The 15,872-nt window shown below is 37.1% G+C and overlaps 1 protein-coding gene across 1 annotated transcript; it reads left to right on the top strand.

Annotated features, from left to right (window-relative positions):
• Positions 1-2,260: 2,260 nt before the first annotated feature.
• Positions 2,261-11,930, top strand: Aga (aspartylglucosaminidase). Its single transcript, XM_048330710.1, has 9 exons — positions 2,261-2,454; positions 4,234-4,387; positions 4,935-5,047; positions 5,917-6,029; positions 6,236-6,350; positions 7,392-7,467; positions 8,850-8,957; positions 10,028-10,161; positions 11,698-11,930. The coding sequence occupies exons 1-9, from the start codon at positions 2,328-2,330 to the stop codon at positions 11,796-11,798; spliced, it is 1,041 nt and encodes a 346-aa protein (XP_048186667.1). The 5' UTR covers positions 2,261-2,327; the 3' UTR covers positions 11,799-11,930.
• Positions 11,931-15,872: the final 3,942 nt, after the last annotated feature.

Below are 15,872 nucleotides of genomic sequence, written 5' to 3'. Positions count from 1 at the left end.
TATACTAGTTTTATTTAGTAGTAATGCTACATCTATTTGTTGTAAAATTAATGATTTGCATAAATAAAAATTAAAACGGATGCTAAGAAATCTTAGATCCTTTTTAAAGTATACTAATCTTATTAATAAAAGATAACCATTTTCATTTACTTGTACTTCAACAAAAGAACCCAGTTACTTTGAGGCCTAAATCAAAATCTGAGTGTAACATAATGTAACTTCCCAGTACAAATTTGGAACAATTCTTCAAGTATTAGTTAAAATACATATAATATTCTAGAAGAAACCAAAATACCCAAACAAGTTTGATTGAGACCTAGCTATAGAGATGAGACTACATTTAATCAAACTGAATCCACCAAGTGGCTTAATGGCTTCTAAAAACCCACAAATAGGCTATAGTCCTGCTTGTTGATTATTTTAATTAAATACAACTATCCTTAAGAAAAATGAAATATTAAGACTTTGTCTCAAACATTCACACTATAAGGTAATTTCCAACCTGCAGATGAGGTAAACTTCCCTGCCAATATTTTTATTTCAAGTAAGGAGAGAGAATATCGGAGAAAAGAACGGACTTCACAGTAGATTAGTTTACATTTTTACAAATGGCACAATGCTAGCTACTCAGGAGGCTGAGATTTGAGTACCACAGTTCAAAGCCAGCCTGGGCAGGAAAGTCTATCATATTCTTTTACCCAATTAACTACCAAAAAGCTGGAGCTGTGGGTCAAAGTGACAGAGTGCTAGCATTGAGCAGAAAAACTCAGGGACAGTGCCTAGACCCTGAGTTCTAGCCCCAGAACAGGCAGGAAACAAACAAATACAAAAGTGAAAAAAAACAAAAACAAACAAAAAACAAAAATTGAGACCAATTTTCTATGTATTGTATCTTGCAGTTTTCCCTAAAGGCTACTTCCTTAGGCTGTATAATACTAAACTAAATGCCTAAGAAAAACTAATTCAAAGGAGGACTATGTTATTTTCCCTGCTTTTTTGCCTGGCTTCATGAACTTTTCCCATTTCACTTGGTTTTAGTTTTATATTCATTAAGCTAAATACAAATACTGTGTTCCCACTCCGAAATCCGAAATCCCTTAGAAGGAACTTGTGTCAATTCCCTTTAATTTCATGTTATTCTTTAACAGCATTTCCTGCCTTGGGATAATTCTTGTACACTATCTCATGTTGTTTAAATTATGTATTCAGTTTCCTAGCAATAAGAACCTTGAAGGTTTATGTGTAATCCTCACAACTCCCATCTAGATCATATTTTATAAGTCTGAATAGATTTTTGGATGTTTTGTAAAAGTATTTGTCTTCCTTCAGCTACATGGACAAGCACTCCAGTCCCAAAGGGATTTACTGGTTCATACTTGCACACCTCTGCAAGCAACTAAATTATCAAAATGAGCATCCTCTATCATGCATGTAAAGTCTCCATCCCTCTTTTATTCAAACATTTATTCAGTATTTAATGGTGCCAGGCAAAAAGGTAAAATACATTAAAAAGAAAAAAGGAAAAGAACTGAGGTGGCCTTTCTTGCCTGCAGGCAAGGAACATGCACTTCAGTGGGCTGTGGAGAGGGTAGGTACATTTCTATTTTCCCAGGCTCTTTTTTCTTCCAGCTCAGGGATTTCCGTTCAGAGGACGTCCTACAAAAAGCTGTGGGGAGAAACCACAGGAACTGCGAGGAGCAAACATCTGAAATGGATGCGGTCTTAGCAAGACACAATTCATCTGTACTCCCCAAAGACATTACAAAGCTCTGAGGAATTCTAGGGTACATATTTTCTTCTTTTTCTTCCTTTTGGCTTGGCAAATTTTTCAACTCCATCTTCTGAGTACAAATCTGTAACCTTGGAATAACAGTACCAAGCAACTCGATTAAGTTCCTAGGGCCGCACCACTCACTATGATTCACACTTTCACACTAGTGTGGAGAGTATAATGACATTATTTCACACTTATTTTCTAAGATGAAGCTTCATCTGCCTTTAAAATCAGGGAACGCCGCAATCTGGTTAGCTATTTAAAAAAATAATAAAACAAAATCTGCGCAGCATTTAAGCAAAACCTACACCAACGCGGGATAGAACCCCGTGCGGAACGCCCAATATTCCTCCGCAGTTCAAGGACCACGAGAGGGCCACGTCTCGCGAGACCTGAAGGAGCGCACTGGACCCTGCCCTCCCCATTCCGGGCTAGCGGGGTGGGCGTGGCCACCCAGAGGGCGTGGCCTGTAAGTCACGAGGTCAGCGGAGCTCTCCGACTGCCTGGTTGGCTTCTGACCTCACAGCCTACGACCTCGGTCGCGCCGGCAGCGATGGCGCGGAAGTCGAATATACCGCTGCTTCTCGTGCCGTTGCTGCTCGGCCCGGCCCTGGTGCGCGGCTCTGGCTCCCTCCCTCTGGTCCTCAACACTTGGCCTTTTAAGAATGCAACCCTAGCAGGTGCGGAGCGGCGGACCGGGGCTGGTGGCTATGCTTCCACAGCTCGCAGGTCTGAGAAGACCTGGCGGGCTGCCGGGCCCTGGGAAGTTTTCAGGGCCGAGGGGGTTGGGGGAGGCGCCAGGCCGCGGGCACCAAGAAGTTGTAGGGGGACTGGGATGGGCGCTAGACTCTGGCAGTCTCTGAAAGTGATCTTTACCCTGTCCTTCCCCCTCCCCACCCCACTCAGTTCCCAGCTACTGCTGAACTTTACCCTGCCCACGCCACCTGCCCACCGACCTCAACTCTTAGGGCCGCTCTCTTGGTACTCTAATAGAAGGGCCTATGCTGCTGTTTGGAGGGAACACCCCGTCATTTCACAGGATGTCTGCTTCTCCACTGTCTCCTTTAATATGTCTCTTCTCTTCTAGACTCCTTTGTATTGAATCAAGATGTTGGCATCTGTTCTTGGTTTGTTGGTGTGATTGTTTTAGAGCTCCCCAAGTAATTCTTGTTTGCAGTCTGCAGTCAGGGAGGTTTATGAATCATTAAAGTATCACCTCTTCTAGGAAGCATTCCCGGATTTATTGCCCTCAGTAGCCCAATTCGAGCTTAAGTCATACCATCTTCTGTGCTTTGATATTACCCCTCTCATACATTTTAGTGTAGTCTTATGCTTGTTTCTTTAATTCTCTTCAATTCATACTACTACTACAGGACAATTATCAAAACCACCTATGTCCAAGTCTGTTGATATATTGACTCTTTGAGCATAGAAGGTACTCCAGATTGTATATGTGATAGGCATGTATGCTGCCCATAAACAACCCCGAAAATGAGGAATCAAATTGTGACATAGTCGGAGCACGGAGACTGAAAGAAAGCTCAGGAACGTGGGCATAGTGGAAGTTCCTTGAAAATTACCTGTTTTGAAGCTGGAAACTGCCTACGAATCCATTTCTAGCCTTGTAGGTACCCTGTTGATAGTGCTTGCTGACAATGGCATCTGCCTTTGAAGAAACTGTCCATGAAGAAGACCTTCCATCCACAGAACAGCATGCACCTGCAAGAAGGGCTACTCTAGTGTTTAACCTTGGGGTCTCTTGTTTCCTCTTTTACGATGAAGATTGTAATTGCACAGTATTAACTCAAAAGATGTTATAGAAATTACTAGAATCCATATGAAGCCTTTATTGCAGTTGTTTACTTGCTGTTTACAGTTTCACTGAAACTTGCTTTGTTGGGTGTTACCTCACTATAAGTATCAATTATGCATATTTTAATGAACTGAGTGGCACATGCCTGTAATCCCAGCACACAGGAGGACAGATGAACTCCAGGCCAGTGGCAAGCCTGGGCTACACAGTGAGTCCCAGGCTAGTCTCAGCTATATACATAGCAAAAACATGTATCAGAAAAAAGATGATAATCATAATTGTACAGATATTTATCACTGTGATTTAATAGGTGTTTCAATTTAACTTCCTGAGTATTTTCAGTTGTACTTTTTAAAATAAAACAGGATACTTTCTTCATTTCTACAGAAGAAATCTATGTAAGTGAAAAAGCACTCGCTTTGCACGAGTAACCAGTCTTTAATGTTTCATAGTAACTAGTGATATAATTTTGTCTCTTTCCCTGTCTTTCGTAGCACTTTTGTGCCATTTGATTAAATAGTCTGTTATAACTTCAATTTGAGAGTAAGAATATGAAAAGAAGAGAAATAAGAGTCTGAAAAGGGTTTTGAAGTGTTGCATGTTGATATTGGAAGAAATGTTAAACAAGAATTACTGGGTTTAACAGCCTGGCGGACATTAACATCTGGAGGTTCTGCCCTGGACGCAGTTGAGAGTGGCTGTGCTGTGTGTGAGAGAGAGCAGTGTGATGGCTCTGTGGGCTTTGGAGGAAGTCCTGATGAACTTGGGGAGACCACACTGGATGCCTTGATCATGGATGGGTAAGAACACCCTTAATACCTACTCATCTCTGTGTCTTCAGTTTATAGTGAATTACATTTGGAGCTGGAACCTTCTAAAACAAAGATGAAAAAATGTGTGAGTTTTACACAGGTCTTCAAGACTCTTAGCTTATTTAACTGACCTTTCAAACTCAAGGAGTTTATCTTCCAAGTAAATAACCTACAAGTGGAAATATCTCAGAAAACTAGGTGGTCTTCTTAAATTGGGGTGAAATCCTTTCAAAATATGCCTCTGACCTTATAAACAGTCATTATCCTACCAGGTGCAAATGCTATCAGTTCTTTGACCTGAAACTATAAGGCTCTGTACTTAGAATGAGCTAGAAGAAACTGACCACCTGGAATATATGGTCATTTGACTTTTTTTTTTTTAATTTCATTCTGTCGGTGGGTATGTTTTCACTTTTGGGTTAAGCTAATTAAGTTTATCCTACAAAACATTGTTTAGAAGCATGTAATATTTTTTTTAACCTAAACTGATCCTCTGAAAATCTTAGTAAATTTACTGCTTTGTTTTTTCTTACAGCACTGTTATGAATGTAGGTGCAGTAGGAGATCTTAGACGAATTAAAAATGCAATTGGTGTCGCACGGAAAGTACTGGAACATACAACACACACACTTTTAGTGGGAGAGTCAGGTATTTTTTAGCTATAATTAACATTTCTTTCTTTTGTTCCTAGTACTCGCTGAAAAATAGGGCTTACTATTTAAAAAAGAAAAAGGAAAAAAGCAGACCTAAGCTCAAATTCTATCTGTTTTACTTAATACTTTGTGCCTGTATAAGTTGCTTAACTTCTAAGTCTTGCTTTGTTTGTCTTTTGGACTAAATTTTTAAAAATACTCTATTATCTATAGATGAGCAATCGCTGCCACTGAAGCAGGATTTCCCATTAGTTTTCTCTCCCTATTACATTTTTATAAGTTTAAGACCCAAAGAGCATTATTAACATTAACAAAATAGGACAGAAAAAAAAGAGTTCGCTATGGCAGTGTCATTTCCAAGCCTATGATCAAAAATTATTTTAATTATTTATCTAGCAGCTCTGGTGGGCTTCCTTCCATTTGTTGAAAGTACATAATTGCAAGGCACAAAGCTAAGGATGTTATCATTCATTGAATCCAACTGTCCCTTCATTTGGTGTCTCAAACTTTCTGTACCCTGGGCCTTATATCCTAGTTTGATCAGTAGGATTCTGTGTTGGTGAGAAGTATACCTTTCCTTAGTAAAGTGTAAAGACTGAGATTGTAAGGTAAAGTAATCAAAGAGACTACCATAGTATATCCCAGGGTTCTCAGCCATTCAATAGCAGGAAGAACATGTGGGCATTGAAAATCCAAAAATCTAGTCTCCTAAAACTTTTCTTGTCCAAAAATGTCTTTTTGTATTCTGCAATAAATGTCTGGGTATCACATTTAAGAGACAGCTGAGCTAAAATGCCTGTAGTATACATATTTTGTTTAAAAGACCATGCTTGGCTAATTTACATTTTTCTTTCTAATCTCCAGCCACCATGTTTGCTGAAAGTATGGGATTTATCAATGAGGATTTATCTACCAGTGCTTCTGAAGCTCTTCACTCAAACTGGCTTGCTAAGAACTGCCAGCCAAATCACTGGAGAGTATGTATACATATTAGATTTGCTTTTATGTTTTTGTTTTGGATAACAGTATATATATTAATCAATTTTCACATTTTCAGTGAACTAATCTAGAAGCTTTGAGATACTAGATGTCTTTTGGGATCTTACTTTTGTATAGCGATTAACAAACATTTGCCAAATTTTACACACATTTTTATATAAACTCACTTGAATCTTATTTACAGAATGTTATTCCCGATCCTTCAAAACACTGTGGACCATACAAACCACCTGGTATTTCAAAGCAGAATGATCCCACCCATAAAGTAACAGGAGATGATCATGGTCACGATACTATTGGTAATTCTAGTCTTTTATTCGTTTTACAGGATTAATATTTAGTCCATTATCTTTATTTTTATTCAAATGCCAGAACTTGATTTTGATTATATTAACTACAGATTTTCTTTCTATCCCTCTTCCTTACCCTTTCCCTCTTTCTCTCTCTCTATACATATATACATGCACACATATATATGTATTCATAATATACATAAAATTTATGTGTATATATATATCTATGTATTTGTACATGTATTTATATGAGTACAACATAACATATAGGCATACATATATAACATTTGTCTATTTGCCTTAGTATATATATATACATACACACACACTTTGGTAAATATTTTATACAAGACCGTCAAAATCTAGTACATGCAGATTTTACAATATTGAATATTTAGTGCTTTGATGGTTCCAGTTTGTTGGCCATATTAGTTTTCAATAGTTCTTTCCAGACTGTAATGTTAACAGTCTATATTAGTTTAAATTGGTGATTATAACTGACCAAGTTAAAGAATGAGGATATGGAATGTCTTTCCACTGATGCTATGAAGCCAAGTCATTAAAATACAGAGATTGATATCACTAGTATAGTTTTCAGCATTCTCAAATCTCTTCTCTTTTACCTTAGTGAGAGAGTGTTTTTATATATTTCTTTAGTCAATTCAGGCTTTCAAACACCATACCACAGACTTAAAAACAACAAAAATTTACCCCCTCACAATTGTGAAAGCTGACCTCTTGTGATCTAAGCACTGACAGGTTGAGCGTCTGGCATGAGAGCCCACTTTCTGATACACAGATGGCACCTTCTTGCCAGGTCTCCCTAAGTAAAAGAGGATAGTCTCTGTTATAGAGGTACTAAGTCCACTCATGGGGTTTTGCCATCATGCCTCACCTCTCAAAGGTCCATCTCCTAAGTCCTTCATTTTGTATACACAAACTTGGACATACAGACATCCACACCATAACAATCACTATGCTCAATTATCTGTTTATATTTGTCATAAATATTATGTACTTAGCTTCTCTTTTTCTTTTTACTTCTAGGCATGGTTGTAATTCATAAATCAGGACAGACTGCTGCTGGTACATCTACAAATGGTATAAAATTCAAAATACATGGGTTAGTGTTTCCAATAGAACAGCTCTCTCAAATACATACTGCAAATAACAATGATGTATATGAGGTGCTTTGCAGAGCAAAATACAAAGCACACCTCTAGCTGAGGAACATCAGCCTAGAAGAAAATCATTAGTACCTGCTAAGAGCCAAAGGAAGAGTCACAGCAGTGCTTATATTTCGGGATATCAGTGATGATATATTTAAGCTAAGTTGTTGACAAATGCCAGAGAAGTAGTACTAAGATGTGAGACATGAGTCCACTGAAAGGGAAGGGAAACATACAGGCAACAGCACTAACAGATACAAGTAATGCACATTTCAATTTCCTAACTTCAGCTGGCCGAAAAAGAAACTGTGAGGGTGTGTAGGAAGTACACATAGTATACATAGTGAAAGACAAAGCTTCAAGGAAGTTGACATAGATGACAAGAGATTTTTAGGTCATCCTAAGGAGCTCTTCATTTTATTGTGAAGTAGTGGAAAAATGTTAAGTATCTTATTACAAGTAAAAGCATTACATAGAAATCAGAAATAGATTATAGCTACAATGAATCAATTTTGGACCTTTTGAGTTCATCTAGCAATGAAGTGAAAGAGAATTTTGATAGTAGAATAGTAACTATAATTTAGGGGCTGGGAATATGGCCTAGTGGCAAGAGTGCTTGCCTTGTATACATGAAGCCCCTAGGTTCGATTCCCCAGTACCACATACATAGAAAATGGCCAGAAGTGGTGCTGTAGCTCAAGTGGCAGAGTGCTAGCCTTGAGCAAAAAGAAGCCAGGGACAGTGCTCAGGCCCTGAGTTCAAGGCCCAGGACTGGCAACAACAACAACAAAAAGTAACTGTGATTTTTAATCAATTTCTTTGAAATTGACAAGTAGCTTTATGGAGCACAACATGATATTTTCATGTGTATAATAAAATACAGATAAATCTGTTGGAAATCAAACTGTTTAGCTTATTCATTCACATTCTAGTTGTTTTGTGGTGAGAACAATGAACATCTGTGTTAGCAGTTTTCAAATATACAATATATTGTTATTAATTGTCATATTTGTAATAAGTGTTCTTCTCCTCTCAAACTGAAATTTTGTGTCTTTTGACCAACATCTCCCCAAATATCGTACTTCCTAGCATCTGGCTAGTACCATTTTAATGTAGTTCTGTATATTCCATTCTGTGACATTGCACATATAGGAAGCAAATTATTACACAATTAATTTAGATTTGGGGAAGATTTTCTCTTTGTGTTCTGGTGAAGAATTCACTTAGTATAATAATCAGTGGCTATGTGGAAATCCCCTATTTTGAAACACCTTTTCACATGGTTTAGTTTACAATTGATTTTTCTGTCCTAAATTATTCTTCTGTCTATTTACAGACGTGTAGGAGATTCTCCAATTCCTGGAGCCGGGGCCTACGCTGATGATATGGTAGGCGCAGCTGCTGCCACCGGGGATGGTGACATACTGCTACGCTTTCTACCAAGGTGTGACTGCTCACCTTCCTGAACTCTAGAGCTTGAAAATTATTTTTTAGGACAAAATTTAATAATCACATAATTTGAATTGTTATGCATAAGTACTTTTTAGAAATTGTTTATACAAACTTCTTACCAGCAGCTTAGTCAATTTTTAGATTAATAATCATAATCCTGTGGAATACTTCACAGATGAAAATATGTATGATCTATTTAAATAATTCATATAAAGCTACTGTGTTAAGAAACTATGATGGGGGGCTGGGGATATGGCCTAGTGGCTAGAGTGCTTGCCTCGTATACATGAGGCCCTGGGTTCGATTCCCCAGCACCACGTATACAGAAAATGGCCAGAAGTGGCGCTGTGGCTCAAGTGGCAGAGTGCTAGCCTTGAGCGGGAAGAAGCCAGGGACAGTGCTCAGGCCCTGAGTCCAAGCCCAGGACTGGCCAAAAAAAAAAAAAAGAAACTATGATGGGGCTGGGAATATGGCCTAGTGGCAAGAGTGCTCACCTCGCATACATGAAGCCCTAGGTTCAATTCCCCAGCACCACATATACAGAAAATGGCCAGAAGTGGCGCTGTGGCTCAAGTGTCAGAGTGCTAGCCTTGAGCAAAAAGAAGCCAGGGACAGTGCTCAGGCCCTGAATCCAAGCCTAGGACTGGCAAAAAAAAAAAAAAAAGAAACTATGATAACTGATAAATGTAGAAAGAATTACTGTATATGATTAATTCCTATAACTGCATACTTTGTCCTGTAAAGTGTTTTCTCCATGTATTGTATCTCCCTTTCTTATACAAATGTGTTTTTTATCCTCTGTGACTATGGGCTATTATTACTAAGTAATATTTATTCAGCCAAAACCAAAAATGAAATTAATGGTGGGTTAGTTGAATACATGACACTGTAGCAAAGTTTTCATGCCTTGATTTATAACTTGAGACATTACTGACCTCTACTCATACCTATATATGGGGAAAATGAGACAGTTTGGGGGTTTTAAATTTTAGCTTCATACAACACAATTAGAAGTTACTATTTATTCTGTGATACTAAAGGCTTTACTTTTGTTTAACTCAGTTACCAAGCTGTAGAGTACATGAGAAATGGAGAGGAGCCAACTGAAGCCTGCCAAAGAGTGATTTTAAGAATTCAGAAGTATTATCCAAACTTCTTTGGGGCTGTTATATGTGCCAGTGTGATGGGAAGTTATGGTAAGCTGTATTTGTGTTTTGTATTTCTGTAAATGTCTAAATGGTTATAAATCATACTGCCTTAAATATTTGACATATATTACATTATTTTCAGTAGGAATGGGGACTATAACTGAGTAGGCTGTGATCTTCCAAGATCTATAAAATGTTTAAAACAAAATGACACCCAAAATGCTTTGTAGTTGACTATTAGGAGATCATAAGATCTAGTCTTTAGCTATTAGTTCTTATCTGTTACAGCTGTCCTAACAGGTTTAGCTAATGCTCCATTATATGTTGATGGGCTAATGTAGTAAAATGCTTTTACTGATTGAGAGTAGTACTGGAGATAAAATTCTCCTATATTGCTTTTCTATTCAATAGTTAAATATTTTAGCCATTCAAAACTTTTTGGTGTTCCAAAGAACAAAGTGTATTATTAGTTAGTAAACTGAATAAGTTAGCAGAATTATTTTTGCTCTGTATTTGAGGCATGTCTTTTGCTTCATTTACTTTCCACATGAGCCTATCACAGTTTCAAAGCATTTTAAGATCAACCACTGCTGATTCTCATTAGTGAGATTTCAGATAGGGAAGATATACGGCTTACTGATCAATATGACTTATTAGGTTAGACTGCTTATTATTGTTCTTTGATCTTTTACTTCCCACACTTCCGTATTTGAAAAACTTGTTTCAGGAATTCCTTATTCTTTTTAAAGTACTAAGATATAAAAGTCAATGAAAGTTATGGGGAGGGGAGGCTTAATGTATAAAATAAGCCAGTTTCATTGATTCTTAAGATATAAACCCATAGAAGACTCAAAGTTGGATTTAACAGGATGAAAAATGCTAATTATATAATTGTAAATGAATTTAAAGTTGACTAATTTCTTATATTTGGGATAATACCAGTAGAAGGAAATGGGACTACCTCCCCTATTGTTTGAGTAGAAAATGAACTAGACGATACAGAAAACATCTTGGTACATGGCTCTATCTCTCTTTCTGTCTCTCTCTCTTCCTCCTCCTCCTCCTCCTCCTCCTCCTCCTCCTCCTCCTCCTCCTCCTCCTCCTCCTCCTCCTCCTCCTCCTCTTCCTTTCTGTTCTCCTCTTTCACTCACTCCTTTTCTCTGTCTCCCTCTCCCTCTGTCTTTTTGTCTCCCTGTCTGAAAGCAAAATAGTAGGAGTTAATAGGAAACAGGGCTTTAGGGAACATGAGACAATTTTCTGGTGACTACACAGAGTTTAGGGTTTGCCATATATTTTAAAGGAAAACAAAAGCAGATTAAAATAATAGAAGTTATGGCATTCTTATAAGTCCAAAAATGAGCCAGTTGTCTTAATCCAAAGAGAGAGTTTATCTAACTACCTCTTTCTTTCTTGTCTTATACTATTAACTTCTATATACTATTGTCTTATACTATTAGCTTCTATGTGACTTATTTGGACATAGGTAAAGAATGGCTAGTATCCGGGCAAATAGCAGTATGTGTATTGATTGTAAATGTATATATCCTATAACCACACAACTTTCTCTTTCATTTCTTTCCCAAGGTGCTGCTTGCAATAAACTCCCAACATTTACTCATTTTACTTTCATGGTTTATAATTCTCTAAAAAATAAGCCAACTATGGAGAAAGTAAACTGCATCTAAACCATTTTTTTTCTGCCGATATCTGCATTTAAAGAAGAAAGCAATGGAGGTTGTAAAACATACTCATTGTCATGTATTTAAAATTCTTCTGTAAAATAAGCACAAAAATAAATTATGCTGAAATGGTACTTTCTATATTTGAAATTGTTATTATTTTATCTAAGCATTACATACCCCCCAAAATGAATATGAATATCTGTGCAGTGTGTATTTTAAATTTAAGTTTATATTTAAATCTCTAATAAATGTTACAAGAAATTGCTATTGGGGGAATAGTCTGTATTTGAGCACCTAAAATAATTAGAGTTTACAAGCTTTTTAAATCCAGAGAAAATGTAACACGAAGTCTCAGCATATTAGTCCTGATTAAATTTTAGCCTGTTACAGTGATATGTCTCTTATCACTGATTATTGGGTTCTTATCTTGTTCCCTAATAGCTCAGAGCAGAAAGAATGCTATTAATATAGATGCTTTTTATCTTGTACATTTTACAAACTAAGCAATGTTCTGATGAGCTATCATGTATATTTGTTTTCTCTCTGGTGCGGTCCTCCATATGTGAAGGTTCTTGTTTTGTTTTATTTTTGTGCCAGTCCTGGGCTTGAACTCAGGGCCTGAGCACTGTCCTTGGCTTCTTTTTGCTCAAGGCTAGCACTCTACCACTTGAGTCACAGAGCCACTTCTGGCTTTTTCTGTTTATGTGGTGCTGAGAGATGGAACCCAGGGCTTCGTGTATGCTAGGCAAGCACCCTACTGCTAAGCTACATTCCCAGCCCTCTCAATATGTGAAAGTTCCTAAAGCACAAAAATCTTGGAGCATTTGGCTACTGATATTCAGTAGTGATCTTTTTTTTTTTTTTAATTCATTTGAGTAACTTCATTTGTACTGTAGTTTTACCCTCTATTGCAGAGGCTGGGATAGCAACTAGAAAGTCAAAAGTCTTATCTAGCTTGGTATTTTTTTCCTAACTTCTGAATTACCTATCTCTGACTGACAAGTATAATAAGAAAGTTGTGTCTCATTTCTCAGCATCATCTTTACTTCAAAATAATGCGTTTTGAAAATTGGCATCATTAGTAAAGCTAAATGTTCAATATTGCCTACAAACATTAGTACTCTGCTGTGTTCTTTCTCCTTGATGTTTACTGATCTTTATAATTTAGAATAGACAGCTTTAGTTTTGAGAATGATGAAGGTCACCTTCTACATAGAAGCTGTGTTTCAGTATTGTCGGAAGAGCCTCTAAAATATCCTATATCCTATCAAGTCACATTCCCACAAATGGGGAATCTGACAAGATAACCCACATAATTTTAGGTTCTTTGTTATATTTTTTGGCAGTACTAGAGACTTTGGGCCTTGCACTTAATGAACAGCTGTTCTACCACTTTAGTCATATCTCCAATCAACTCTTTTTGCTTTCATTATTTTTCAAACAGGGTCTCTTTTTGCCTGGGCCAACTTGCTTTTTAATCCTTCTATCTGTGCTGCTGTATATCTGTGATAACAGGTTTTGTTGATTGAGACGGAGTCTTGGGAATTTTTTTGTCCAAGCTGACTTTGAATCACAATTCTCCTGATTTCAGCCACCAATATAGCTAGGATTACAGGCATGAATCACTGTGCTTTGCAATTCACATACAGTCTTTTTAAACATATCCTCTTTACTCACATCCATCCTGATGGAAATAATGTTCCTCCAGATCTAAGTAGATCGGCAAAGATGAAATGAAAGCCAGGTGTGTTGGCATACACCTGCCATCTTAGTAGTTGGGACAAAAGCAGGATATCACGAGATTGAAGCCATCCTGAGCCACATAATGAGACATTGTGCCAAAATGATGATGATGATGATGATGATGATGATGATGATGATGATAAAGAATAGAGAGGAGGGAGGAGAAGGAAGGAAGAAAATAGGAAAAGGGAGGAATGAAGGAAGGATAGAATTAGCTTTGGAAATATATTTTTAAGGTTCTAGGTTTGAATATAGTATTTTAAATACTGCAGTTTAAATGCTGCCTGTATTGTCATTTAATTTTCAAAAATAAAATTACTTTGTTCTCGGTGATGATACATCTAAAGGGAACTGATGTCTCAGATATTTTAGTATCTGTGTTCTTTGAAGTTGTAGGGAAGACCTAGGAAACTAGTGAAATAGCACAGTATAGGAATTGATAAAAGCCAATCACAAATAAATTGAACTTTCAAATGATTCAGTAAGACTTGGAGAATGCAAGAAAGCAACTTGAGCAGAGAACCTTAACAAATGTATTCAAGTTCTAGTGTTTCGTGGCAGATAATAGCAGGTTTGCTCCACATTGTTGGATATAATACATATGATATGTACATATATATTTACCACAGATATATATTTTATTTTGTATGTTATATTTGAAATAAAATTTACATATTTGTGGTAAAACATTGCAGACCTGTAACTAAGTCAAAGACAAAAATGAAAATTATCTTTTTATAAGTTAAAATCTAAAGAGCAGTTTGACCAAGCCCAAGAACGGTTTTCTGAGATTTTCTCATACATAGCTCCAACAAAAACTTTTAAATTAGGATAAAATTCGAATTAGATAAAATGTCAAAATATTTCTTTAGGAATATCTAAAACATCTAATGTTAACTTCATTTCTTTGAATGATATAGTCACATAGTCGCTAATGCAACTCAAGCTTTATAGATAGCACATAAAATACTGCATAACAATAAATATATGTAATAACATTTAATCTGCTAGATTTTTGTTTGTTTGTTTGTTTGTTTTTTTGGCCAGTCCTGGGCCTTGGACTCAGGGCCTGAGCACTGTCCCTGGCTTCTTCCCGCTCAAGGCTAGCACTCTGCCACTTGAGCCACAGCGCCGCTTCTGGCCGTTTTCTGTATATGTGGTGCTGGGGAATCGAACCTAGGGCCTCGTGTATCCGAGGCAGGCACTCTTGCCACTAGGCTATATCCCCAGCCCCAATCTGCTAGATTTTTTAATTTATATTTTTATTGTGGTTGTAAAGGTGATGTGTTCTGAGGGGTTATAGTTACATAAGTCAGGTAATGAGTACATTTCATTTTGAGCCGTGTCACTTCTTCTCTCGCTCATTCCTAGTTTTTCCCTCCCATCCCCAATCACAAGTTGAATAGTGCATTTTCAACATATTATCTAGTATTACTGCTGTACTTGTTCACACTTTATCTCACCATTTCTATGCCCCCATATATCCTCCCCAAAACAGATCAACTTGCAGTCAAGACAAAAGGTACAGAAAACAAAAACAGCAACAAAGAAAATAAAACCTTGTTTCCATTGGACTTCATTTCAATAATTATTTTATGTGATCATGTGTACCTAGTTATTGATCCCTTGTGATCCTCTCCTAAAAAATATCCTCATTTTGTCTCACTTTGTGAATGTCTAGAATTGTGCATAATTTATCTTATTCCAGTGTATTTCTTGTCTTTAACCATCCAATGTATTTACTTGTAGTTGTATAGGCACATTCAAGTTACAACAAATGAGGGAAAGCATGCAACCTATGTATTTTGAGTCTAATTTAGTATGCTTAATATGTATTTTTCCAAGTCCCCTTCCTTATGAGTAGTGCAATATCATTCTTTCTAATGGAGTAATAGAATTTTGTTGTGTATATATACCACATTTCCTTGATCCAGTTGTCCATGGAGGGGCATCTGGACTGATTACATATCTTAGTTATGGTAAACAATGCTGCTATGAACATAGTTGTGCTGGTAGCTTTAGTGTGGCCTTGTTTGTGGTCAGATGGATAGATGCCCAGGTGTGGAATACTGAATCCTATCTTTTGAGGAACCTCCATACTGCTTTCCAGAGTGCTTGAACAAGTTTACATTCCTATCAGCAATATAGTAGAGTTCCCTTTGGGCCACATCCTGCCAGCATATTATTGTCAGTGTTTTTGATAATATTCATTCTAACTGGTGTGAGGTAGAATCTCAGTGTTGTTTCGATTTACATGTCTTTTTTGGCCACAGATGTTGAACGTTTCTTCATGTTTCTATTTCCCATTGATACTACTGAGAAGTCTCTCTTCAA

The sequence above is a fragment of the Perognathus longimembris genome, chromosome 21 (assembly GCF_023159225.1).
Source record: "Perognathus longimembris pacificus isolate PPM17 chromosome 21, ASM2315922v1, whole genome shotgun sequence".
Classification (NCBI taxonomy): domain Eukaryota; kingdom Metazoa; phylum Chordata; class Mammalia; order Rodentia; family Heteromyidae; genus Perognathus; species Perognathus longimembris.
This window is presented reverse-complemented; position numbering and strand designations above follow the sequence as displayed.